The sequence below is a fragment of the Eleutherodactylus coqui genome, chromosome 5 (assembly GCF_035609145.1).
Source record: "Eleutherodactylus coqui strain aEleCoq1 chromosome 5, aEleCoq1.hap1, whole genome shotgun sequence".
Lineage (NCBI taxonomy): Eukaryota > Metazoa > Chordata > Amphibia > Anura > Eleutherodactylidae > Eleutherodactylus > Eleutherodactylus coqui.
This window is the reverse complement of record NC_089841.1, coordinates 271,325,886-271,352,345: the sequence shown is the minus strand read 5'-3', so window position 1 is coordinate 271,352,345 and position 26,460 is coordinate 271,325,886. Positions and strand designations below refer to the sequence as shown.

The following is a 26,460-nucleotide window of genomic DNA, read 5'->3' as shown; positions in this document are numbered from 1 at the left end:
GTGCCGATTCCAGCCAATCAGGAGGCTGGAATCGGCAATGGACCGCACAGAAGCCCTGCGGTCCACCGAGGGAGAAGATACCGGCGGCCATCTTCAACCGGTAAGTAAGAAGTAACCGGAGCGCGGGGATTCAGGTAAGCGCTGTGCGCTTTTTTTTTAAGTCCCTGCATTGGGGTTGTCTCGTGCCGAACGGGCGGGGGGTTGAAAAAAAAAAAACCCGTTTCGGCGCGGGACAACCCCTTTAAGGGCTTATTCCGAAGTGTGTATATCGGCCAGGTTTTCACGCCCGGCTGATATACGCTGTCCCTCTCTGCAGGGGGAGGAGGCGGGCCGGGAGCAATGTACTGAGCTCCTGCCCCCTCTCCGTCCCTCGACACTCTTTGCAATGGGAGGGGGCGGGACGGGGGCAGAACTTAATTTCACCCCCGTCCCACCCCTCCCATTGCAAACAGTGTCGAGAAGCGGAGAGGGGGCGGGGGCTCAGTACATTGCTCCCAGCCCGCCTCCTCCCCCTGCAGAGAGGGACAGCGTATATCGGCCGGGCGTGAAAACCCAGCCGATATACACATGTCAGAATAAGCCCTAAGGACGCAACGATTTTTGGCGGATTTTTATCTCCATTTTTCAAAAGCCATAACTTTTTTATTTTTCCGTCGCTGCGGCCGTATAAGGGCTTGTTTTTTGCGTGGCGAACTGTAGTTTTTATCGGTGCCACTTTTGGGTACATAGACTATATTGTAAAACTTTTATTATTTTTTATGATAGTAGGGAGAGAAAACGCATCAATTCTGCTATAGATTTATTTTATTTTTTTTACAGCGTTACTCATGCAGAATAAATGACCCACTACATTTTTTCTGCGGGACGGTGCGATTACAACGATACCAGAATTATTATTATTTTTTGTTTTTTCCACTTTTCCGCAATGAAAACCCTTTTTTGGAAATTATTGTTTTTTTCTAAGTTGCTACATTCAAAGTCCTATAACTTTTTTATTTTTCCATGGACGGAGCTCTGTAAGGCCTTTTTTTTTGCGAGACAAGATGTCATTTTATTAGTACCATTTTGGGGTACATACACTTTTGGGGCGCATTCAGATGACCGTATATCGGCTGGGTTTTCACGCCCAGCCGATATACGGTGTCCCTCTCTGCAGGGGGAGGAGGCTGGAAGAGTCGGGAGCAATGCACTGAGCTCCCGCCTCCTCTCCACCCCCTCTCCGCCCCTCGGCACTATTTGCAATCGGAGGGGCCGGGCGGGGGTAGAGCTATGCTGTGGAACTTAGCTCCGCCCCTCCAATTGCAAATAGTGGCGAGGGGCAGAGAGAGGGTGGAGAGGAGGCGCTAGCTCAGTGCACTGCTCCCAGCTCTTCCAGCCTCCTCTCCCTGCAGAGAGGGAAACCGTATATCGGCTGGGTGTGAAAACCCAGTTGACATACGGTTGTCTGAATGCGCCCTTGGGCCTTAGTCACACAGGCGTTTTTTCGCGCGATTTGTGGATTGCATGACGGATGCGCATCCGCAAATCGCGTGACCGGGGCCCAAAAATCGCCTGAAAAATCTGCTCCTAGCCGCGTTTCATTAGAAACGGGCCGGAGCTGTCCAGCGCATTGAATTCAATGGAGCCGGCAATACAGCCGGCTCCATTGAAAGCAATCGCTGTGGGCGAGCGCGGGATGAATTGTTGGGAAGGGCTTAAATATATAAGCCCTTCCCTGCAATTCATCCAGAAATGTGTAAAAAAAAAAAAAAAATATATATATATACTCACCTTGTCCCGGCAGACGGAGTTCAGCGCGGCCGGCCTGCAGTGGGTGTGAAGGGGGTGTGAGTCAGACCTGCCCCTGATTGGCTCAGCGCTGAGCCAATCAGAGGCAGGTCTCACTCACATCCACTCATGAATGAATGGGTGTGAGTGAGACCTGCCTCTGATTGGCTCAGCGCTGAGCCAATCAGGGGCAGGTCTGACTCACACCCCCTTCACACCCACTCCGTCTGCCGGGACAAGGTGAGTATATATATATATATTTTTTTTTTTACACATTTCTGGATGAATTGCAGGGAAGGGCTTATATATTTAAGCCCTTCCCGACAATTCATCCCGCGATCGCCGGCAGCCCATTGCTTTCAATGGAGCCGGCTGTATTGCCGGCTCCATTGAATTCAATGGGCAAACATCGTTCTTCTCTGCCACAGCTGTTACAGCTGTGGCAGAGAAGAATGATTTGTCTTCTGTATGTTCTCAATGGGGTCGGCGCTGCTGCCGCCGGCCCCATTGAGCGCATATAGAGAAGAGAACAGGAATCGCAGATCGCAGATAGGTGCGATCTGCGATTTCTGTTCTATAATTTATCGGACGAGCGCATAAAAAGCGCTCATGTGTCCGATACCATTGCAAAGCAATGGTTTTAAAAAATCACCGGACGCATGCGCATGCGCAAATCTCGCGAAAAAACGCCCGTCTGACTAAGGCCTTATTGTGTTTTCTGGGAGGCAAAATGAAAAAAAATGAGCATTTTGCCTCAGTTTTTCAGGTTTTTTTTTACGCTTTCTGCCGTGCAGGATAAAAAGCATGTTCCATTTATTGTATGCGTTGTTACATATACGACAATACCAAATATGTGGGATTATAATGAAAAAAAAAATGTTATGCTAATATTTTTTTTTGCATTATTTTTATCATTTTTTTTACACTTTTTATGTCCCCTGTAGAGGACTTGTACAATAGCACCTATGATCGCTTCTGTCTTGCAATACCTTACCACTTGTATTAGTGATCATTGGCACTGGCAATGCAGGACGTGCACTCCCTCTGTGAACCCTATGCATGCCGTGATCTACATAGATTGTGGCAGGGAAGAGGTTAGCAGCAGGGGTTGCTGTCCCGATGCACCCCGGCTGTGGCAGCGGGAGGCCAGCTATCGGTGACAGCCGGCTCCCGCTGCCGGATAGCGCGGAACCTCTTCTGATCTTGCGCTTTTTCCAGTGCGTTACTGTACGTCCTGTTACGTTGAGTACCTCCCTGCCAGGACATACAGTTATACCCTGTAGGGTTAAAGAGTCACAATGTTGTGCGCAGGCTAGTCTTGTGCAGTTTATTCATCCCACTTGTAACATGATAAATCGCCCCTGAAGTTTGACTTCCATCTTTCATTAGCAAAATAAAATAGAAACGACGGTCGCCTCCGATGTTCACAGCGGCTTCCAGCATGAACTTATCTGATGTTAACCTCTGCTTGATTACAGGTGAGAAGTAAGTGCCTGGAGCTGGGGGCAAAGAGCGTGTCCCTGCTTGTTGCTGACATGGGATCATCAGCGGCTCGTGAGCCAGTTGTAGAAAAAGCTATTGCTGAGATGGGTAAGACAAAGGAGGGCAAGCAAAATGTAAAGGCAGTCATGACAGAAGTTCGATTTGTTCCATGTTGCACTGGATGTTATCATACTAATAATGTCTAGTGTTTGTAACTTTAAAAGGAAACTGTCACAAGCAGGGGCGTAGCTAAAGGCTCATGGGCCCAGGTGCGAAAGTTTATCTTGGGTCCCCCCAACTTCTCTTAAAGGGGTTGTCCCGCGCCGAAACAGGTTTTTTTTTTTTTCAACCCCCCCCCCCCCCCCCGTTCGGCGCGAGACAACCCCGATGCAGGGACCTAAAGAAAAATCCGCACAGCGCTTACCTTAATCCCCGCGCTCCGGTGACTTCTTACTTACCGGCTGAAGATGGCCGCCGGCATCTTCTCCCTCCGTGGACTGCAGGGCTTCTGTGCGGTCCATTGCCGATTCCAGCCTCCTGATTGGCTGGAATCGGCACGTGACGGGGCGGAGCTACACGGAGCCCCATTCAGAACAGAAGAAGACCCGGACTGCGCAAGCGCGGCTAATTTGGCCATTAGACGGCGAAAATTAGTTGGCTCCATGGGAACGAGGACGCTAGCAACGGAGCAGGTAAGTGAAAAACTTCTTATAACTTCTGTATGGCTCATAATTAATGCACAATGTACATTACAAAGTGCATTAATATGGCCATACAGAAGTGTATAACCCCACTTGCTGCCGCGGGACAACCCCTTTAAGCCCTTAACACAGAGGCTTAACTTGAAGTTCTTGGGCCCCAATGCAAAACCTGTAACAGGGCCCCCAACTATAATGCTCTACTCATAGTACTGGCTCCCTATATGGAGAAGAGACGGCTTAGGAGACGCCTTAGGGCTCCTACACACTTGCGTTTTTTTTACGCGATTGTCAATGGGACTTTTAAATATTAAAAATGCATCGCAAGTTGGTGGTTTGCCATTTTTGTGCGATGCGTTTTTAACATTAGAAAGTCCCATTGACACTCGCGTTAAAAAAAACGCAGCAATATCGCAGCGTTAAATAAACGCAAGTGGGTAGGAGCCCTTATGGGCCCCCTAAGGCTCCTGGGCCTGGTGGCAACCGCATCCCCTTAAGTTACGCCAGTGGTCACAAGGTTCATGCTGCCAAAATAACAGGTAGCAAAAAAACGGCAACAAATATGCACAGTGCCCCCATGTAAGTTGTATTCTGAAGTCCCCTGAAGTTTGCCTGTTTGACACGGGAACGGAGCTCTCCAGTGGAAGAGGTAGATTGTACAAGGTTTTCCCTGCCGGCTGTATGCTGACTGACAGATTTCTCTCTTTACACAAGCAGGAAGAGAGCTGTCCTCCTTTATGCTGTGGGTGGGGACAGTCCAGCGCGGCCCGTCTCTTTGCCTGGAGAGCTCAAGTCAAACAGGCAAATTTCAAGGTGTGTTTATTCTGAAACACTGCAACATTCAAGAATAACACTTCCTTGGGAACACTGTGCATTTCTTTCCTGGGTTCAGGCTGCTTGGGGTTCTGGCAGCACGAACCCAGTGACAGGTTTCCTTTAAATAGAATGTTGGGTAGAAAGTTGCATGGGATTTCAATCCCCATAAGATAGGTTTCATACGTAGTAGTTTTTTTAAGAAAAAAAACACCACTGCCGTTTTTAGTTCTCACTTTTTGAGCCAAAGTCAGAAGTAGATCCAGCAGCAAGAGGAAGTAGAAGTACCTTCTTTATATTTCCCATTTCTTTTTAATCCACCACTAGCTTTAAAGGGGTTGTCCCGCGCCGAAACGGGTTTTTTTTTTTTTTTCAACCCCCCCTCCCTGTTCGGCGCGAGACAATCCCGATGCAGGGGTTAAAAAAGAACACCGGACAGTGCTTACCTGAATCCCCGCGCTCCGGTGACTTCTTACTTACCTGCTGAAGATGGCCGCCGGCATCTTCTCCCTCGGTGGACCGCAGGGCTTCTGTGCGGTCCATTGCCGATTCCAGCCTCCTGATTGGCTGGAATCGGCACGTGACGGGGCGGAGCTACACGGAGCTACACGGAGCCCCATTGAGGAAAGAAGAAGACCCGGACTGCGCAAGCGCGGCTAATTTGGCCATTAGACGGTGAAAATTAGACGGCAACCATGGAGACGAGGACGCCAGCAACGGAGCAGGTAAGTGAATAACTTCTGTATGGCTCATAATTAATGCACGATGTATATTACAAAGTGCATTAATATGGCCATACAGAAGTGTATAACCCCACTTGCTGCCGCGGGACAACCCCTTTAACTCAAAACACGGCATTAAAAACCTCCACAAAAGCCACACCTTATTTGTAAAAACATGGTATAAAAGCACCTAATAGAGACATACTAGTACCAGTGTTTCTGGTGGCGCAATGCACCACTTACTCATATAATATAGTGAAAGGGATTGGAGTTGGTCAAAATATTTCCGTGTGCTGCACATGATTTATGAACTTCAGCAGCCAGTAGGGAGACATGTTGGCTCATTGCTTTTGCTTATAAGCTGCATGTGATTTACGAACTTCAGCTACTCGCTGAGGAGACACGTTGGCTTGTTGCTTTCACATATCAGCTGCACGAGATTTGCAAACTTCAGCTGACGGTTGAGGTGAACCCTCTGTGGTGACATGTTTGCAGGACAGCAACAGTTTGTTTCAAAACTGGACAACGGTTCACCATTAGATGAAGGCTGGACTGATGTTGGCGGCATTAGTACTTGAGATGACAAAATATCACGTTCAATGTGAACTTCACCTCTAAAATTTACATGACAGGGTAAATCATAGAGTGGTAGAGTTGGAAGGGACCTCCAGAGTCATCTGGTCCAACCCCTGCTCAGTGCAGGATTCACTAAATCATCCCAGACAGATGTCTTTCCAGACTCTGAAGACTTCCATTGAAGGAGAACTCACCACCTCCTGTGGCAACCTGTTCCATTCATTGATCCCCCTCCCTGTCTAATATCTAATCTGTGTCTCCTCCCTTGCAGTTTCATCCCATTGCTTCTAGTCTTTCCTTGTACAGATGAGAATAGGGCTGATCCCTCTGCACAGTGACAGCCCTTCAGATATTTGTAGACCGCTATTAAGACTCCTCTCAGCCTTCTCTTCTGCAAGCTAAACATTCCCAGATCCTTTACCCGTTCCTCATAGGACATGATTTGCAGACCCCTCACCATCTTGGTAATTCTTTTCTGAACTTGCTCCAGTTTGTCTATGTCTTGCATAAAGTGGGGTGCCCAGAACTGGACCCAGTATGCCAGATGGGGTCTGACTAAGGAAGAGTAGAGGGGATAATGACCTCACGTGATCCAGACTCTATGCTTCTCTTAATACATCCCAGAATTGTGTTTGCCTTTTCTGCTACTACTTCCAGCTGTGAGCCCGGCGGTGACCCTGCGTACAGCCAATGTAATCTATTGCGCATGACCGCGTACTCATGTAGGCAGTCATGCGCAGTACACCTTTTACTTTGTTGTTGTTTGTTTGTATTTCCTTGCACCTTAACACATTTCCTTAACGATGACATGAATATCACATCTCATATGCAATATAATTGCGTATGGGCTTTGGGTATATCCGCAACCATAGAAAACAATGGGCTCCATGTTGCAGATATCCACGGTAAAATACAACACGCTGCGTTTGATTGATCTGCGTATTACCGTGGATCAAATGCTCACAGAAACTTCCTATCTGGTCGTGTGAGACCAGCCTTACTATACCCAAGTCTTTTTCACCTGTGCTGCTGCTTAGCCCAATTCCTCCCATTCTGTATGTGCTTTCTTCATTGTTCTTGCACAGATGGAGGACTTCGCATTTTTCCTTGTTAAATCCCATTCTGTTAGTGGCCGCCCACTGTTCAAGCTTTTCTAGATCTTTTTGAATACTCTGTGTCTTCCCTAGTGTTAGTTATCCCTCCTAGCTTTGTGTCATCAGCAAATTTGATCAGTTTCTCCTCAATTCCCTTTGTATCTGCTCCAATAACTAAATCCCATTGACACATTCTTTTTTTCTTTTTCCCCCTTGGGCCACTTCATGCTTCACTGTGTAACAATTTTAAAGCACATTGGATTTGATTACACCTTTTAAGGTCTTATTCAACAGTCTTATACATGTTGTGGCCAAGAGACTTCAGTGCAACAATCGTTGGATGGTTCATGGACACTAGAGATGAGCGAGCACACTCGTCTGAGCTTGATGCTCGTTCGAGCATTAGGGTGCTCGAGATGCTCATTACTCGAGACGAACACCACGCGGTACTCGAGTCAATTGCATTTCCTTTCCCGCATGTTTAGCGCCATTTTCTAGCCAATAAACATGCGGTCAAGGCATTACCACTTCCTGCTGTGACGTGCCAGCCCTCTGCCCGCCAACAGCAGTGAGTGGCTGGCGAGATCAGGTGACTGCTGAGTACTTAAACTGGTCCCGCCCGCGGCTCGCCTCAGACGCATGCTGATAGTGGTTAGGGAAAGTGCTGCTGCTGATATAGGGAAAGTGTTAGAGTAGGATCCTGTCTTCAAGAACCCCAATGGTCCTTCTAAGGGCTACTCCTCATAGTGTGCATTACTGTTGTGGCTGTCTGGGAGCAGTAGTGCACCAATTTTTTTTTTAAGTATCTAGGGCTGTGCAGGCCATTTCAGCTATAGTGTTCTGTGTGTGCAGTGCATTAGGCAGAGTTTAGGGACAGAGCTGCTTATATAGGGAAAGTTTTATAGTCATAATCCTCTCTACAAGAACCCCAACAGTCCTTTTTAGGGCTACTTCTCACCGTGTGCATTATAGTTGTGGCTGGCTGGTAGCAGTAGTGCACCAATTTTTTTATTACTCATCTAGCCCTGTGCAGAGCCTTTCAGTTATACCGTTCTCAGTCTGCAGTGAATTAGACCGTGGTCTCACCACAAAACAGTACTGTAATATTTCCTGGGCCACTGCAAACTATTTCAGCTCTGCCCCTGTGCAGAGCGTCTCACAATACCCTTTCCTTAGTGGGGTTGAGATAGCCGCAGTTACCAGCACTATCCACTGGCTTTAGAGTCTTCTCCCACTCCATACAGCCTCTCTTATCTACAAGTCTCTGTGAGCGGTAAATTACCCCTAGGTATCAACACAAGACAGCGGGTTAATTTTTTCAATTCACAGCATAGAGCCTCCGCTATCTACAAGTCTCTGTGTGCGGTGAATTAGCCACAGTTGTCAGCGCTGTACAGTGGGGTAATTTATTTGGGCCCTGCTCTATCCTTAATCTGCCATGATGAGGAGTAGGGGTAAGGGTCAAGGACGTGGACGTGGGGGGCCACGTGAGGGTGTGGGCACAGGCCGAGTTCCTGGTCCAGGTGAATCACAGCCGGCTGCTGAGGGATTAGGAGAGAGGCAAGTTTCTGGGGTCCCCAGCTTCATATCACAATTTGTGGGTCCGCGTGGTAGACCTTATTACAAACAGAGCAGTGCGAATAGGTCCTATCGTGGATGGCAGAAAACGCGTCCAGCAATGTATCAACCACCAAGTCTTCTACGCAGTCCACTACTCCCGGCCTAGGGACTGCACCTCTTAATCCTCTGGCTGTTCCTCCTTCCTCCCAGCCTCCTCACTCTATGAAAATGACATATTCTGAGCAGGCAGACTCCCAGGAACTCCCAACGAACAGGAGACGGGGGATGACAGTATGTCGCTTGATAGCCAGACCACCCTCATGTCTATATCTCAGCGTGTTTTGGAGGAGGAGGGGGAGGAGGAGGATGGGGAAGAGACTGCTGGCCACACTGCAAAGGATACCCATGCTTCTTGCCTTTCATCTGTTCAGCGTGTATGGGCTGAAGAGGAGGAGGATCCTGAAAGTCATCTTCCTAGTGAGGACAGCGATGTGTTGCATACTGGGACCCTGGCACACATGGCTGACTTCATGTTAGGCTGCCTTTCCCGTGACCCGCATGTTAGACGTATTCTGGCCACTACGGATTACTGGGTGTACACTCCTCTCGACCCACGGTATAAGGAGAAGCTTTCAAGCCTCATTCCCGAAGAGGAAAGGGGTACGAGAGTGATGCAATATCACAGGGCCCTGGTGGAAAAAGTGATGCTAAAGTTCCCATCTGACAGTGCTAGTGACAGAAGACGCAGTTCCTATCCAAGTAGCAGGGGAGGCACGGGAAACAGGCAGCATGTCCAGCGCAGGCAGGGGAACACTCTCCAAGGTTTTTGCCAGTTTTATAGCTCCCCAGCAAGACTGTGTCACCACTCCCCAGTCAAGGCTAAGTCGGAGGAAGCACTGTAAAAAGATGGTGAGGGAGTACGTAGCTGGTCATACTACTGTCCTCCATGATGCCTCTGCTCCATACAATTATTGGGTGTCAAAGCTGGACACGTGGCATGAACTTGCGCTGTACGCCCTGGAGGTGCTGGCCTGCCCTGCTGCTAGCGTCTTGTCAGAGAGGGTGTTTAGTGCAGCTGAGGGAATCATCACGGATAAGCGTACCCGTCTGTCAACTGCCAGCGCTGATATGCTTACACTCATAAAGATGAACAAAGGCTGGATTTCCCCAGACTTCTCTTCTCCACCGGCGGAAAGCAGTGGAACCTAATGATTCTTTTTGCTGCAACAGGAGAAAAATGCATCCTCTATCACCACAAAAAAGGGCGAAATAGCTTTGTCTATCCCTCTCGGATAGTATTACTCCTCTTCCCCCTCCTCCTCCTCCTAAAACAGCATGTCATCACGCTGAACTGCCAATTTTTCTGTGGCCCGAAAGGCTCTATTTAAAAGTTTTTTACAATTTTAAAAAATTTCAAATGTTTTTATTCTTTAACTGCAACCAATTTTTTCGCAGGGCTGCCTCCAGGCTCTGTTACAGATTAAGCAATAGCGAGCTGTATCTTTAAAAAATGTTTATGGGTTTCTCCTGCCCTCGCGGTTGAGCAATTTTTCAGGGGTACACTTGTACTCTTGGTACACCAATTTTTCAGGCCCTTGCCTATACTGTTATCTAACTTTTCCATCCTTTGCCTACACTCTTGGTAACCAAATTTTTTCAGGTGTTCGCCTATATTCTTGGTACACCAATGTTTCAGGGGTTCGCCTATACTCTTGCTACAGAAATGTTACAGGGGTTTGCATATACTCTTGCTACATAAATGTTACTGGGGTCCGCCTATACACTTGCTACTGAAAGGTTTGAGGGGTTCGCCTATACTCTTGCTACAGAAATGTTACAGGGGTCCGCATATACTCTTGCTACATAAATGTTACTGGGGACCACCCATACACTTGCTAATGAAAGGTTTGAGGGGTTCACCTATACTCTTGCTACAGAAATGTTACTGGGGTCTGCATATACTCTTGCTACAAAAATGTTACTAGGGTCCACCTATACTCTTGCTACAGAAATTTTACTGGGGTCCCCCTATACTCTTGCTACAGAAATGTCACAGGGGTCCGCCTATACACTTGCTACAGAAATGTTACTGGGGTCCGCCTATACACTTGCTACAGAAATGTTGCAGGCGTCCGCCTATACTCTTGCTACCAAAATGTTACAGGGGTCTGCATATACTCTTGCTACATAAATGTTACTGGGGTCCACCTATACACTTGCTACTAAAAGGTTTGAGGGGTTCGCCTATACTCTTTCTACAGAAATGTTACAGGGGTCCACTTATACACTTGCTACAGAAATCTTACTGGGGTCCGCCTATACACTTGCTACTAAAAGGTTTGAGGGGTTCACCTATACTCTTGCAACAGAAAAGTTTCAGGGGTCCGCCTATACTGTGTGTGCGCCAAGGTTTCCCATAGCGGTGTTCAGCTTCCTGACACATACACAGAATGAAGTGTGTGGGGGGGGATACATGGATTTCCCATAGCTATGTAACTCACAGCACCTTGGGTCACACAAGGTGGAGGCTGGGACCGCTCACGTACTTCCCACATAGAGTATTGCGGGTCCTACCTCGGTCATGGTTTCTCTACCTTATTATGCCACCTCCTCCTCCTGCTTGGGGTCTTGGGATCAGCGCTTGGCAACATGTACTTGCTCTCGTGTTACCACAGTTATCTGAAACAGTGGTTTGGGCCACACAAAAGGTGCGTTACTGAATTTATGTGACATTCACAGCTGCACTAGTATCCGAGTCCGCTTTAGGCCCACGATTACTGAGGGTGTGGACTGGGCAGAGGCCGAGGTCCTGGGGGGAAGAATCAACTGTGCAAGGTTTGGCCTGTGGAACTTCTTGGTGGAAGTCTTTGGAGCGATTAAAGCAACCGTAACTGATTAAATGAGACATTCACAGCTGTACTAGCATCCGAGTTTGCTTTACGCCCACGATTACTGAGGGTGTGGGCATAGGACGAAGTCCGGGGGGGGGGGGGGGGCGGGGTGCAACTACGCCAGGTTTGGCCTGTGGAACTTCTTTGTGGTTCATCCAGTCTTTGGAGTGATGAAAGCAACTGTAACTGATTTAATCAGACATTCATAGCTGTACTAGCGTCCGAGTCCGCTTTATGCCCACAATTACTGAGAGTGTGAGTCGAGGCTGAGGTCCTGGGCGGGTTGAAACTCTGCCATGTTTGGGCACTCTGATTTCTTTATGTGTAATATCGTCTTTCAGTTTCATGGGCTCGCCTATGCTGTGGGTGCATAAAGGCTTCTCATTGCGTTGTTTTACCTGTCTGGCACAAATACACTGACTTACTAGGGCAGAGGTGTGGGCTGAGGTCCTGAGCGAGGTGAAACTCTGCCATGTTTGGGCATTCTCTTTTCTTCCTGTTTAATACTGTCCTTGGGTTCCAGGGGCTCGCCTATACTGTGGGTGCACAAAGGCTTCCCTATTGCGTTGTTCAGCTATCTGGCACATACAAATAATTGGGCACAAATGTGGCCCGAGGCCGACGTCCTTGGAGGGGTGAAACTCTGCCCTGTTTGGGCACTGTGATTTCTTTATGTGTAATACCGTTTTTGAGTTTCATGGGCTCACCTATGCTGTGGGTGCACAAAGATTTCCCATTGCGGTGTTTTACCTATCTGGCACAAATACACTGACTGACTTGGGTAGGGCTGACTTGGGTTCACCTATACTCTTGCAACAGAAAAGTTTCAGGGGTCCGCCTATACTGTGTGTGCGCAAAGGTTTCCCATAGCGGTGTTCAGCTTCCTGACACATACACAGAATGAATTGTGTGGGGACACATGGACTTCCCATTGCTATGTAACTCACGGCACCTTGGGTCACACAAGGTGGAGGCTGGGACCGAGTCTGACCCTGGGCCCGCTCACGTGCTTCCCACACAGAGGATTGCGGGTCCTACCTCAGTCATGGTTTCTCGGGCTTATTATGCCACCTCCTCCTCCTGCTTGGGGTCTGGGGATCTGCGTTGCTCAGCCTGTATTATCGCTCGTGCTACAAATTACCACAGTTATCCGAGATACTGGATTGGAGCGTTCACAGGAAACGTAACTGATTTCATGAGGCTTTCACAGGGTCACTGTATACCTGTGGTGGCTACTTTTGCAACACCTCCGGCTTCAAACCAATCTTTGGTGTTAGTATGCGCTGCTGCATTGTGGAGATGTGTAGAAGTGCTGGCACCTGAGTCCCCTTTATGCCCACGTTTGCGGCTCCTGACAATTTTGTGACGGAGGTTGCACGGGATTGGAATGATGATCTACCTCAATTTATCATCAATCGTCATCAGCATTGTGGGCTATCGCCCACACTTTCAAAGAGGGTCGCTGCCTGGTCCTGCCAACCCTCTGCAGTGTGTGTCTTCCGCTCCTCCTCATCGCAGACGCACTTGTAAATTGACATGAGGGTGGTGTGGCTATGAAGCGAGAGTGTGGCATGAGGGCAGCTGAACGCTGCGCAGGGAACATTTCGTGTGCGTTGTGGACACAGGCTCGTGTGGGGGGTTGGACAGCAATGCCAGCATGTAACCCAGGAGAAGAGGCAGCGGTGTCACCCGCAGGCGGTGATTGTCCTTGGTTGCAGGTAGTGTGGTGCTTAGCTAAGATGTGCCAGCGCGTGTGCCTTGCTGCTTATGGTCTGTCCCAAGTAAATTGTTAGGGGGGTGACCGCCAGGTTCTTGCCCCCATTTTGGCTTAAGAGTGGGACCTGGGAGCCTCAGATGCAGCCATGCATACTGCCCCTGTTGTTCCCTATCCGTTTCTGTGTTGTTTCCATCACTTTCTGATGTTTTCAGGTGTTTCATAAATCAACCCCTATGCAAAGCATCGGTCCCGTACAAAAATGCTCGAGTCGCCCATTGACTTTAATGGGGTTCATTACTCGAAACGAACTCTCGAGCATTACGAAAAGTTCGACTCGAGTACCGAGCACCTGAGCATTTTGGTGCTCGCTCATCTCTAATGGACACCAATCCGTGTGCTGTGCAATCTGCACGGACAGTGTACGATGCATGTCCTATTCTTGGATGAAAAAACGGATGAAGTGGAGGCATGCAGCTATTTTTTGGAAATTATCATGGGCTACATAGGTGTTCTATCAGGATGGCAAGGCTCTTCGAATCTCATTATTACTCATCGGCGTCAGCATTCTTGCATTCTTCTCAGGTCCGCATCACTCCTTCTTCCTACAGCACTGTAGGTGCAAACATCTGCACATTATACAGAGCGTTACAATGTTTGCCGTAATCATCACAAGCGTGTAATGCCGTGGTCATGTGCCTGGCTGTCCTGTTGCATCCAACGCTCACCTATATCTAGAACCCGGTTCCCGTTTCATTATGACTACACAAACATTGCTTACAAACATCACATTAGGACATCTCCACCGTGTTCGGTGCTCTTAGTTGTGGTTCCACCCAGCTGTCCCCCCAATTTGGGGCCAGAGAACAACGGCTGCCATCCTCCTGGTGCCGGTCAGTGGTGCCCACTGGTCTCTGTCTCTCTGTGGCAGCCGAAACAAGTCTCTCATCCCCTACAAGGGCCAACACCTTTCTCTCTCACAGTGCCCTACTACACAGTCTCACCAGTAGGCGCCCCCCGTCTTCATCACAGGGACTCCGATAGGCGACAGCATCCGCCACTTCCCATGCGGTCCTGTTTTTGTCCTGGGGCTCTCTGCTGTGCCAAGCAGCATACACACACACTGCTGGCACCTCTAGCTGCGTCCACTGCACTTCTTGATGGCACAGCTCTAAAAGCTCTTATATCCAATGTGGCCACCAGTAAGTCTCGCGATGGGCAGTGCTTTAGCATGAGTGATAAAAGTATTTGCTTGGCGGCATAAATAGTTGCCCATGTGTTCGCACCACCCCCTTAGGGTGACTACCCATTACAGTGCTTTTTTACTGCGAAATTCGCAGCATTTTTTTTTCTCCAGGGGTCTATGGGACTTGTTAATGTTAAAATCGCATTGCGCAAAATCGTGATTTCGCTGTAAATTGCGAGTTTGCTGCCATGCGTTTTTAACATTAGAAGGTCCCATAGACACCTGGAAAAGAAAAAGCAGCAAATTCGCAAAGGCTAGTGGGTAGTCACCCTTACATTGGTGCCACTTACCGTCACACCCCCATTGTTGTGTAACCCTTTGGCCGCCTGCAGACGGTCGGAATTTCTGCCCTTGGAAGCTGCCATAGGATTGCGTTAACAAACGCAATCCTATGCAGACGGCCGCGATTTGGAAATCTCGCGCGGCAAACAAATCGCGGCATGCTCTATTTCTGTACAGGGCTCACAGAGCCCCGCACAGAAACGTCACTCCCCGGCCGCCGGCTCCGCTCTGCGCATGCGCCGGCTGCCCGGTAGCCGGCACATGAAAGAGCCGGGGCCGTGGGAGCAGGTGAGTGACGCGCTGCTCTCTGCAGACGGCTGCAGGCGGCCTTTCAGCCTTCCCTACGATGTAGCGGGCTCTAATATTCTGCTGCACCAGCCACATCTGTTTTTGGCCCAGTTTCGCAGCTGTTGCTTTGTTAGAATAAGAAATCATTCTATGAACATCTTCAAAGATCTGTGTTTATAGAAAATTGTGTCACATTAGCATATAGAAAGAAACATCATTAACCCTTTAATGACCAGAATGTTTCCGTGCTGCCGCTAATGACCAGACATCTCTTACGACTTATTCGCCGTGCGTGTCTTCTTTTTTTTCTTATGACGTATACAGCTGGTTTTTATGTTTTCTGTTTCTTTTTAAATTTAATTTTAAGACTTATTTAATAATAATTATGGATATATTCTGCAAAATTAAGGAAAAAAATCCTTATTAATCTATTAACGGACGCAGCGAGTACATAATGACATGCATACTTGCTGCGTGCCGCCAATCTCCATGCACTTGTAATACTCACCAACATAGGGCATGATTGTGTGAGTGGTCCAATAGAGGTCAATGAGCTATTGGCATTGTGTGTCGCATGCAGGAAAATTGCAAGCACACAACAATGCCAGTGCGCCCGTGTGTGAGCGTTGTTAAAGTGTTACCCTTTTTGTTTTATTGTGCTGTATTTATACTGTATTCTTAGTTTTCTTACATTTTTTAAAGATTACTTGTCCCATTTCAGACTCTACTTGTTTACAGTACTATTTTCGACAACCATAAGCTGCAGCGGTATAAGTCCGTCTAAATAGGTCATAGTGGTCTGACTAGTCTCTCTGCTTAGTAGAGTCTTTGGGGCTTCTGGCCTGCTCCCTTGGATTTGGCTGCAAGGTGGCTACATCCACAGAGTGACCACCAAGCAGGAAGGAAGAGTGTGGACCAGGAGTATGCCAGATGCAGAGAACAAGCAAGGGGGGCAGTACCGAGCAGTTAGAGGAAATCGCCAAAATACTAAGGGTGACATGTTTGAGAATTTGTTGATGTACAATAACAATTTTTCATTTTCCGGATATATGTGCCGTGGTAAATTTGCGATCACTGCAAGGTGATAATACTTCATTCTTAATTGGAATCAATTTGTTTTTATATAAGAAATAGTGATTTTTATCCCACTCATTCTAGACCATCTGTTCTGGATGTTTTCCAGGACCGCATTTAACAGGACTTGATGAAATTATCTGAAAGAGGCAATGATGATGGTAAATGTTGTTGTTAGCCATTTAGTCGCTCACGACCCTCGGCAACGCTAAAGGTGATCTCCCTCCATGCTTTTTGGTTTTGCACGGTTTCTTTCAGTTGTGTGATATCCATGGCAGTATCAAATCCGACAGTATCAGCCATCATGTTCTTTGGCAGCCAGGTCTTCTTTTGACGCTGATCTGTCCAAGCATTATAGATTTTTCGAGCGACTCTGCTTGCATTATATAGCCAAAATTCATGAGTTTGAGTCTGATCATCTTGTCCTCTGTGAGCCTGAGCCCAGTCATCTTGTCCTCTGGGAGCCTGAGCTTAGCCATCTTGTCCTCCGTGAACCTGAACCTGGTTACGTTGTCCTCTGTGCGCCTAAACCCCGGTCACCTTGTCCTTCATGAGCCTGAGCCCGGTCACCTTGTCCTTCGTAAGCCTGAGCCCAGTTATCTTGTCCTCCGTGAGCCTGAGCCCGGTTATATTGTCCTCCGCGAGCCTGAGCCTGGTTATCTTGTCCTCCACGAGCCTGAGTCCGGTTATCTTGTCCTCCGCGAGCCTGAGCCCGGTTATCTTCTCCTCCAGTGATATATCGGGTCTTACACGATTCACGACTTCTCTGTTTGTTACTCTCGTCGTCCAGGGTATACCCAGCCGCTTTCACCAACACCACAGCTTCAACAGATCAATCCTCCTATCAGCTTTTTTTGCAGTCCAGCTTTCACATCCATACATGGCTATGGGGAACACTATGGTGTGCACTATCCTGCATTTAGTTGCGACGCCGATATTCCTACTTTTCCAGATTTTGTGCATGTTTAGAAATTAGAGGCCCGTGTTTTTACTTTCAGTTTTAATCTTACACATCAGCCGCTTTAGACCGGCTTCTGTTTCTGCAAGCAGAGTTATGTTATTCGCGTAATGGAGAATGATGATGTTTTTGCCACCTATTTTCACACAGTTTCCAATTCATCTAGGTCCATTTTCGGCACGATCACTTCTGCTTATGGGTTAAACAAGAACGGTGAGAGGATGCAGCCCAGGTCGGACGCCTTTTCCGATCCCAAACCAATCTGTGTCCCCATACTGTGTTTTTACAGTGGCTCCTTGATTGGTATAAAGTGATTTTATCAGCTTGACTGCACCCAGCTTTTGTAGGGGGCGCCATAACTTGTCATGGTGCACGCAGTCAAAGGTCTTGAAGTAGTCGATGAAGCGCATATAGAGATATTCTTTTGATATTCTGAAGCTTTTTCCATGGTCCATCGCAGGTTTGCAGTATGGTCACGGGTGCCGCGTCCTCACTGGAGTCCTGCCTGCGCATCACGGGGCGCCGCTTTAACTACTGATCTCAGTCTTTCCTGTATAATCTTGAGAAGGATCTTGCTTGCATGCGGAACGTGGGCTATTGTTTTGTAGTTAAAGCAATTCCTGGGGTCTCCTTTCTTTGTTAGAGGGATAAAGACAGATCTTTTCCAGTCCTGTGGCCATTGTGTGGATGCCCATACTGCCTGGCACAGCGCTGTGATGGCTTTCACTGGTACTGGCAGCATTAACTCTGCCGGTATATTATCTATGCCTGGTGCTTTATTTTTGGCTAGTTGTTTCATTGCCATAACCACTTCTGACTCCATAATGGAGTCTCCAAGTCCAATGGTCCAGGCATGTGGTTGCATGCATATAGTTCCTCTATGTATTCCCCCCACCTATCCTTGATACTCTGTTCGTCATTCGATTCCTTCCCATTTTTGCCTTTGATTGTGCCATTGCGTGCCATGAAAGGTTTTCGGGCCATCTTGACCTCTGAGAATAGGCCTCAGATATGCCTTTTATGTCATTTGCTTCGAGTTATTTGCAACGCTCATTCCAGTACATTTCCTCATCTTTCCTTGCCACTCACTGAAAATTAGCATTTAGTTGCCGAACTTCATCTTTGTTGCCGGCCGCCTTTGCTGCTCTTCCTTTATTAGCTATTTTGAGGGTTTGCTCAGACAACCAATGACGTCGTATTTCCTGCTTCTTATAAGTGAGATGCTCACTGGCTGTTTCAATATCCACTATCGTGTCATAGTTCCTCTGGATGCTTTTCTCATATGTCAAACAGTTCAAATTTGTCTGCTACCTCAATGGTGTACAATTGGGGGATTTTAGAGACAATCTTATCTAACCATATTTTTTTCACAATAGAACATAGAATACATATCAGAAGGTGAAAATGAGACATTCATTAAAAAAATGAACTCATTTAGAAATTGATAGCAGCAACACATCTCATAAAAATTGATAGAGGGCCATGTCTACCATTGTGTAGTATTCCGTCTTCATTTTACAACATTCTATTTACATCTGGGAAGTGAGGAGACTAATTGCTGGAGTTTTGGGACAGGAATGTTGTCCCAATGTCATAGGCACTAATGCAACCCCATACCATCAGAGATGCAGGCTTTTGATAGCAAACTGGATGGTGCCTCTCCTCTTGGGTTTGCAGAACACGGTGTGCTTGGTTTCCATGCATATGTGTAAGTGTGTGTACACACTGATAAGGGATGTCAAAGTTTTATGATCTCTAAATTGGTGTTAGGGGGTCACCATACCAGCATGTTATCTCTGCTATAGATTTCTCATATTCTCCACTGATGCAAGAAGTCCCCTCCGAGGTTTATTCTATTCTTGACAGTGTCAAGGATTGGTATAAACGTGTACTTAGAGATGACCGAGCATCAAAATGCTGGGGTGCTCGTTGCTCGAGTCGAAACTTTCGATTAACGAACCCCATTGAAGTCAATAGGGGACTCGAGCATTTTTGTATGGGACTGATGCTCCGCATAGGTGATGACTTGTGAAACGCCTGAAAACATCAGAAAGTCATGAAAACACCACAGAAACAGATAGGGAACGGCAGGGACAGCATGCATGGCTGCATCTGAGGCTCCCAGGCCTGGCAGTCACCCCCCTAACAATTTACCTGGGAGAAACCCTCATTAGCAAGGCACACGCGCTGGCACATCTTAGCTAAGCACCACACTACCTGCAACCAAGGACAATCACTGCCTGCGGGTGACACCGCTGCCTCTTCTCCTGGGTTACATGCTGGCATTGCTGTCCAACCCCCCGCACGGCCCTGCGTCCACAGCGCACACAAAATTTTCCCTGCGCAGTGTTCAGCTCGCCTCATGCCACACACTCGCTTCATAGCCACACCACCCTCATGTCTATTTATAAGTGCATACTGGATGAGGAGGAACCAGAGGCACACACTGCAGAGGGTTGGCAGGGCCAGGCAGCGGCCCTCTTTGAAAGTGTGGGCGATAGCCCACAATGCTGTTGAGGATTGATGATAAATTGATGTATGATCATCATTCCAATCCTGTGCCACCTTCGTCACAAAATTGTCAGGAGCCGCAAACGTGGGCATAAAGGGGACTCAGGTGCCAGCACTTCTACACATCTCCACAATGCAGCAATACTCTGTGATAAGCACGTGAGCGGGCCCAGGGTCAGGCTTGGTCCCAGCCTCCACCTTGTGCGACCCAAGGTGCCGAGAGTTACATAGCAATGGGAAATCCATGTGTCCCCACGCAATTCATTCTGTGTAGGTGTCAGATAGCTGAACACCGCAATGGGAAGTTTTTGAGTTCTTTGGGCTCGCCTATGCTGCGGGTGCACAAACATGGTATTACACAGGAAGAAATCAGAGTGCCCAAACATGGCAGAGTCTCACCCCGCCAAGGACCTTGGCCTCGGCCCACATTTCTACCCAAGTCAGTCAGTGTATTTGTGCCAGACAGGTAAAACACCGCAATGGAAAGTCTTTGTGCACCCACAGCATAGGCAGACCCCTGTAACATTTCTGTAGCAAGAGTATAGGCGAACCACTCAAACCTTTCAGTAGCAAGTGTATAGTAACATAGTTTGTAAGGCTGAATGAAGACAATGTCCATCTAGTCCAGCCTATTTATCCTCCTGTGTTGTTGATCCAGAGGAAGGCAAAAACCCCAAGAGCAGAAGCCAATTAGCTCTTTTGGGGAAAAAATTCCTTCCTGACTCCCTAATGGCAATCAGACTAATCCCTGGATCAACCCCTAATAGTTCCTACCTGCTTGTATACCCGGATTAACAATTAACCTGAGATTTATATCCTGTAATATCCTTCCGCTGCAGAAAGACATCGAGTCCCATTTTAAACTCCTCTATGGATTTTGCCATCACCACGTCCTCAGGCAGAGAGTTCCACAGTCTAACTGCTCTTACAGTAAAGAACCCCTTTCTGTGTTGGTGATGAAACCTGCTTTCCTCTAAATGTAGCGGATGCCCTCTTGTTACCATCGCAGTCCTGGGTATAAACAGATCATGGGAGAGATCCTTGTATTGTCCCCGCATGTATTTATACATAGTTATTTGGTTGTCCCTTAACCTTCTTTTTTCTAGAGTAAATAATCCCAGTTTTGATGCCTCTCTGGGTATTATAGACCCGTCATTCCATGTATTAGTTTAGTTGCCTGTCTTTGAACCCCCTCCAGTACTGTACAGCTCAGTTCCTGAGCACCGGTGACCAGAACTGTGCGCAGTATTCCATATGGGACCTGAGAAGTGCCTGATAAAGTGGAAGGATAATGTTCTCGTCCCTCGCCCCTATACCTCTTTTAATGCATCCCAAGACTTTATTAGCTTTTGCAGCAGCTGACTGGCATTGGTTACTCCAGTTTAGTCTACAATCCACTAGTACCCGCAGGTCTTTTTCCATATCACTTTTCCCTATCAGCACCCCATTTAGTGTATATTGATGACATCAGTTTCTCCTGCCTATGTGCATAACCTTACATTTATCCACATTGAACTTCATTTGTCATTTTTCTGCCCAAGCCCCCAGCTTATCTCGGTCCGTTTGTAGCTGCACATTGTCCTCCATTGCATTAATTATATTGTATAATTTTGTGTCATCTGCAAATATTGATATTTTACTGTGCAGCCCCCCTATCAGGTCGTTGATAAATATATTGAACAGAATGGGACCCAATACTGAACCTTGTGGCACCCCGCTATCAGAGTACGAACCATTTATTACCACCCTCTGCTTTCTATCATTGAGCCAATTCTTTACCCACTTACACACGTTTTCGCCCAGTCCGAGCTGTCTCATTTTGTATATTAGCCTATTATGCGGCACGGTGTCAAATGCTTTAGAGAAGTCCAGATATACGAGATCAATAGACTCTCCCAGGTCCAGCCTAGTACTTACTTCATCATAGAAGCTGATCAGATTTGTCTGACATGAGCGACCCTTCATGAATCCATGCTGGTGAGGAGTTATTCCCTTGTTCTCCTTGAGTTGCTCTTCGATGGCGTCTCTTAGAAACCCCTCAAATATTTTTCCCGTTACTGAAGTGAGACTTACCGGTCAGTAGTTTCCAGGCTCGCTTTTGGTCCCCTTTTTGTAAATTGGAACCACGTTGGCAATGCGCCATTCCAATGGTACAACCCCGGTCTTGGTAGTGTCTAGAAATATTAGATATAGCGGCCTAGCTAACTCATCACTTAGTTCCCTTAGTATCCTTGGGTGTATTCCATCTGGGCCTGGCGATTTATGGATTTTAATCTTCTTTAACCGGTTCCGCACTTCTTCCTGCGTTAGGTATGAGATATTTTGTGAGGGGTTCATTTTATTCCCCTGCATCTCGTGTGGCATTTCCTTTTCGTCTGTGAATACGCTTGAAAAGAATCGATTCAAAAGATTTCCCTTCCCTCCATCATCTTCAATGATTTCTCCTGCATTATTTGTTAAAGGGACAGTGCAAATCCTTTTGCTGTTAATATAGCTGAAAAATAGTTTCGGGTTGTTTTTGCTCTCTTTGGCGATCAGTCTTTCTGCCTCCTCCTTAGCAATTTTGATCTTATCTTTGCATATGTAGTTTTTTTCACTGTACGATTTTAGCGCTTCTTTGCTGTCTTCTTGCTTTAGTAGTTTGAACACTTTCTTTTTTTCGTTTATTGCCCCTCGTACCGTCTTGTCGAGCCACAATGGTTTCCTTTTACTTGAAGTTCTTTTATTTTTAAAGGGAATGAACTGCTCACATGAGGGGATTAGGATCCTTTTGAACTTTTCCCATTTTTCCTCCGTACTGATATTTTTGAGGATGTTGTCCCAATTAATGTTACTGATAGTAGTTCTAAGCTGATCAAATTTTGCTTTACTAAAGTTTAGTTTGTTTGTCGCTCCCTGATAAGGCTTCTTATTGAATGACAGCTGGAAGTTGATTATATTGTGGTCACTGTTCCCCAAGTGCCCCTCAACCTGTACCCCCAGTTATTAGGTCCGGTTTGTTAGTTAGTACCAAGTACAGAATGGCCCTCCCGCTCATTGGTTCCTGCACAAATTGGGTAAGGTAGTTGTCTTAATTATTCTCAAGAATTTATCACCCCTGTGAGATTTGCAGGTTTCATTTTCCCATATTATATCTGGATAATTAAAGTCCCCCATGATAATTACTTCGCTGCGGTTTGACACCTCTTCTATCTGCCTTAATAGTAAGGTTTCAGTTTCTTCTGTTGCTTTTGGTGGTCTATAGCAGACCCCTATCAGGATTTTGTTATTTTTTCTCTCCCTGTATTTCTACCCACAGAGATTCCACATGTTCATCTCCTACCCCTATATCTTCCCGTAGTCTCGGCTTTAAGTACGATTTAACGTACAGACATACCCCTCCCCCTTTCTGGTTCCCACGGTCTTTTCTGAAGAGATTGTAACCCTGTAAATTCGCTGCCCAATCGCACTTTTCATGAAGCCATGTTTCCGTTATTCCGACTATATCCTAGTTTTCATTGTCCATTCTCCCTTCAAGGTCACCCACTTTACCGATCAGACTTCTTGCATTTGTGGTCATACAATTTATACCATTTTTTTTTTGTTCTTTAACTTTGTTTTGTTGCTATTCGTACTATTGGCTGATCTAACAGTTCTAACTGTACTAACCCCACCCCCTGCTCGACCCCCACTCCCCTTGCTTAGACCCGGGTTGTTAGCTACACTAACTACCCCACTCTTTCTCTTTTTGCCCTCCCCCCAGTCCCTAGTTTAAACACTCCTCCAGCCTTCTAGCCATCTTCTCTTGTGGGGCTTTAGGTGGGGCTTTAGGTGCAGGTAGTATTTCCGAGAAAACTACCCTGGAGGTCCTTGCCCTAAGCTTGGCCCCTAAGTCCCTAAAATCATTTTTGAGGGCCCTCCATTGACCTCTAATTTGTTTATTGGTGCCAACATGCACCATGACCACTGAATGCTCTCCAGCCCCTCCCAGTAATCTGTCAATCCGATCCACGATGTGTCAAACTCGAGCGCCAGGAAGACAACACACCGTTCGACGATCCCGGTCTTTATGACAGATTGCCCTATCTGTCCCCCTTATAATTGAGTCCCCCACCACTAGGAACTGTCTAGCCTGCCCTGCGCTTCCTGTCCCCGTCTCACTGGAGCAGTCATCTCCCTGGCGTTCACAGGGCATGTCGTGCTGCAGCAGTGCTGGCTCTGTAATGGCACCCCCCTCATCTGCCAACGTTGCAGACGTGTTGGGTTGTGCCAGTTCAGGACTAGCCTCCCTGGTTCTCTTCCCTCTACGCCTCCTTCTATCTGTCACCCAGCTGGCTGCCTGCTTCCCCTGCTCTTCCGTACTGCCGTCCGCCCCTGCCTCTACCCCAGCGAATGCCTGCTTAGTGAGCACCAAACTCCTTTCCATGATGTCAATGGCTCTAAGTGTTGCCAGTCGCTCATTTAGATCCAGGATTGGGGCTTCTAAATGTTGGACGTGCACGCATCTTGCGCAACAGTATGCACCCTCGATCGGCTGATCAAGGTTCATATACATTGCACAAGTAGCACACTGGACGACATTGCCAGGCACGGAGCTCATCCTAATGGGGATCTACAATTTACTTGTGGAAGTAGTGAAGATAGACTTGCTCACACTCTGCTCACATGCTGCCACCTCTGCGCAACCGCTCACATGCGGCCGCCTCTGCGCAACCGCTCACTCACTGCCGCCTCTGCGCAACCGCTCACTCGCTGCCGCCTCTGCGCAACGTCTCACTCGCTGCTGCCTCTGCGCAACCACTCACACGCTGCCGCCTCTGCGCAACCGCTCACACGCTGCTGCCTCTGCGCAACCGCTCACACGCTGCCGCCTCTGCGCAACCGCTCACTCGCTTCTGTAGCAAGAGCATAAGCGGACCCCAGTAACATTTTTGTAGCAAGAGTATAGGCAGACCCCAGTAACATTTTTGTAGCAAGAGTATATGCGGACCCTAGTAACATTTCTGTAGCAAGAGTATAGGCGGACCCCAGTAACATTTCTGTAGCAAGAGTATAGGCGGACCCCAGTAACATTTCTGTAGCAAGAGTATAGGCGGACTCCAGTAACATTTCGGTAGCAAGAGTATAGGAGGACCCCAGTAACATTTCTATAGTAGGAGTATAGGCGGACCCCAGTAAGATTTCTGTAGCAAGAGTATAGGCGGACCCCAGTAACATTTTTGTAGCAAGAGTAGTTGCGGACCCCTGTAACATTTCTGTAGCAAGAGTATAGGCGGACCCCAGTAACATTTCTGTAGCAAGAGTATGGGCGAACCCTTCAAACCTTTCAGTAGCAAGTGTATAGGCGGACCCAGTAACATTTCTGTAGCAAGAGTATAGGCGGACTCCAGTAACATTTCGGTAGCAAGAGTATAGGAGGACCCCAGTAACATTTCTGTAGTAAGAGTATAGACGGACCCCAGTAACATTTCTGTAGCAAAAGAATAGGCGGACCCCGGTAACATTTCTGTAGTAAGAGTATAGGAGGACCCCAGTAACATTTCTGTAGTAAGAGTATAGACGGACCCCAGTAACATTTCTGTAGTAAGAGTATAGGCGGACCCCAGTAACATTTTTGTAGCAAAAGTATAGGCAGACCCCAGTAAGATTTCTGTAGCAAGAGTATAGGCGGACCCCAGTAAGATTTCTGTAGCAAGAGTATAGGCGGACCCCTGTAACATTTCTGTAGCAAGAGTATAGGCGAACCCCAGTAACATTTCTGTACCAAGAGTATAGGCGAACACCTGAAAAAATGTGGTTACCAAGAGTGTAGGCGAAGGCTGGAAAAATTAGTTAGATAACAGTATAGGCAAGTGCCAGAAAAATTGGTGTACCAAGAGTACAAGTGTACCCCTGAAAAATTGCTCAACCGCGAGGGCAGGTGAAAACCAAAAGCATACAGCGCACGTTCGTGCCACGTGTCCAGCTTAGACACCCAATAATTGTATGGAGCAGAGGCATCATGGAGGACGGTAGTACTACCGGCTACGTACTCCCTCACTATCTTTTTACAGTGCTCCCTCCGACTCAGCCTTGACTGGGGAGTGGTGACACAGTCTTGCTGGGGAGCCATAAAACTGGCAAAGGCCTAGGAGAGTGTTCCCCTGCCTGCGCTGGACATGCTGCCTGATCCCGGCGCCTCCCCTGCTACCTGGCCCTCAGAACTGCTTCTTCTGCCACTAGCACTGTCAGATGGGAACTTTAGTATCACTTTTTCCACCAGGGCCCTGTGGTATTGCATCACTCTCGTACCCCTTTCCTCTTCAGGAATGAGAGTGGAAAGTGCGTGTAACGTGAGGGTCATGGGAAAGGCAGCCTAACATGAAGTCAGCCATGTGTGCCAGGGTCCCAGTACGCAACACATCGCTGTGCCTCACGAGGAGGATGACTTTCAGCTCATACACGCTGAACAGATGAGAGGCAAGCAGCATGGTACCCTCTGCAGTGTGGCCAGCTGTCTCTTCCCCCTCCCCCCCTCCTGCTCCAAAATGCATTATATAGACATGAGGGTAGTCTGGCCAACCACCGACATACTGTCATCCCCTGTCTCCTGTTCCAATCCCAAAGCGTCGGTCTTTATGCTTAGCAGCGAACTTCTCAGCAAGCAAAGCAGCGGGATGGTAACGCTAATGATGGCCGCATCGCTGCTCACCATTTGGGTAGACTCCTCAAAGTTTCCGAAGACCTGGCAGATGTCTGCCATCCATGCCCGCTCCTCAGTAAAGAATTGTGGAGGCTGACTACCACTCCGCCGCCCATGTTGCAG

General features: G+C 47.6%; 1 protein-coding gene across 1 annotated transcript in view; it reads left to right on the top strand.

The window, feature by feature from the left end:
* The window catches only part of HSD11B1L (hydroxysteroid 11-beta dehydrogenase 1 like), a 114,587-nt gene that overhangs the window by 32,104 nt on the left and 56,023 nt on the right, over window positions 1–26,460 (top strand). Inside the window, exon 3 of the mRNA XM_066604680.1 lies at window positions 3,246–3,357. Within this exon, the coding sequence (XP_066460777.1) occupies window positions 3,246–3,357 (112 nt within the window). The remainder of the gene's footprint in view (window positions 1–3,245; window positions 3,358–26,460) is intronic.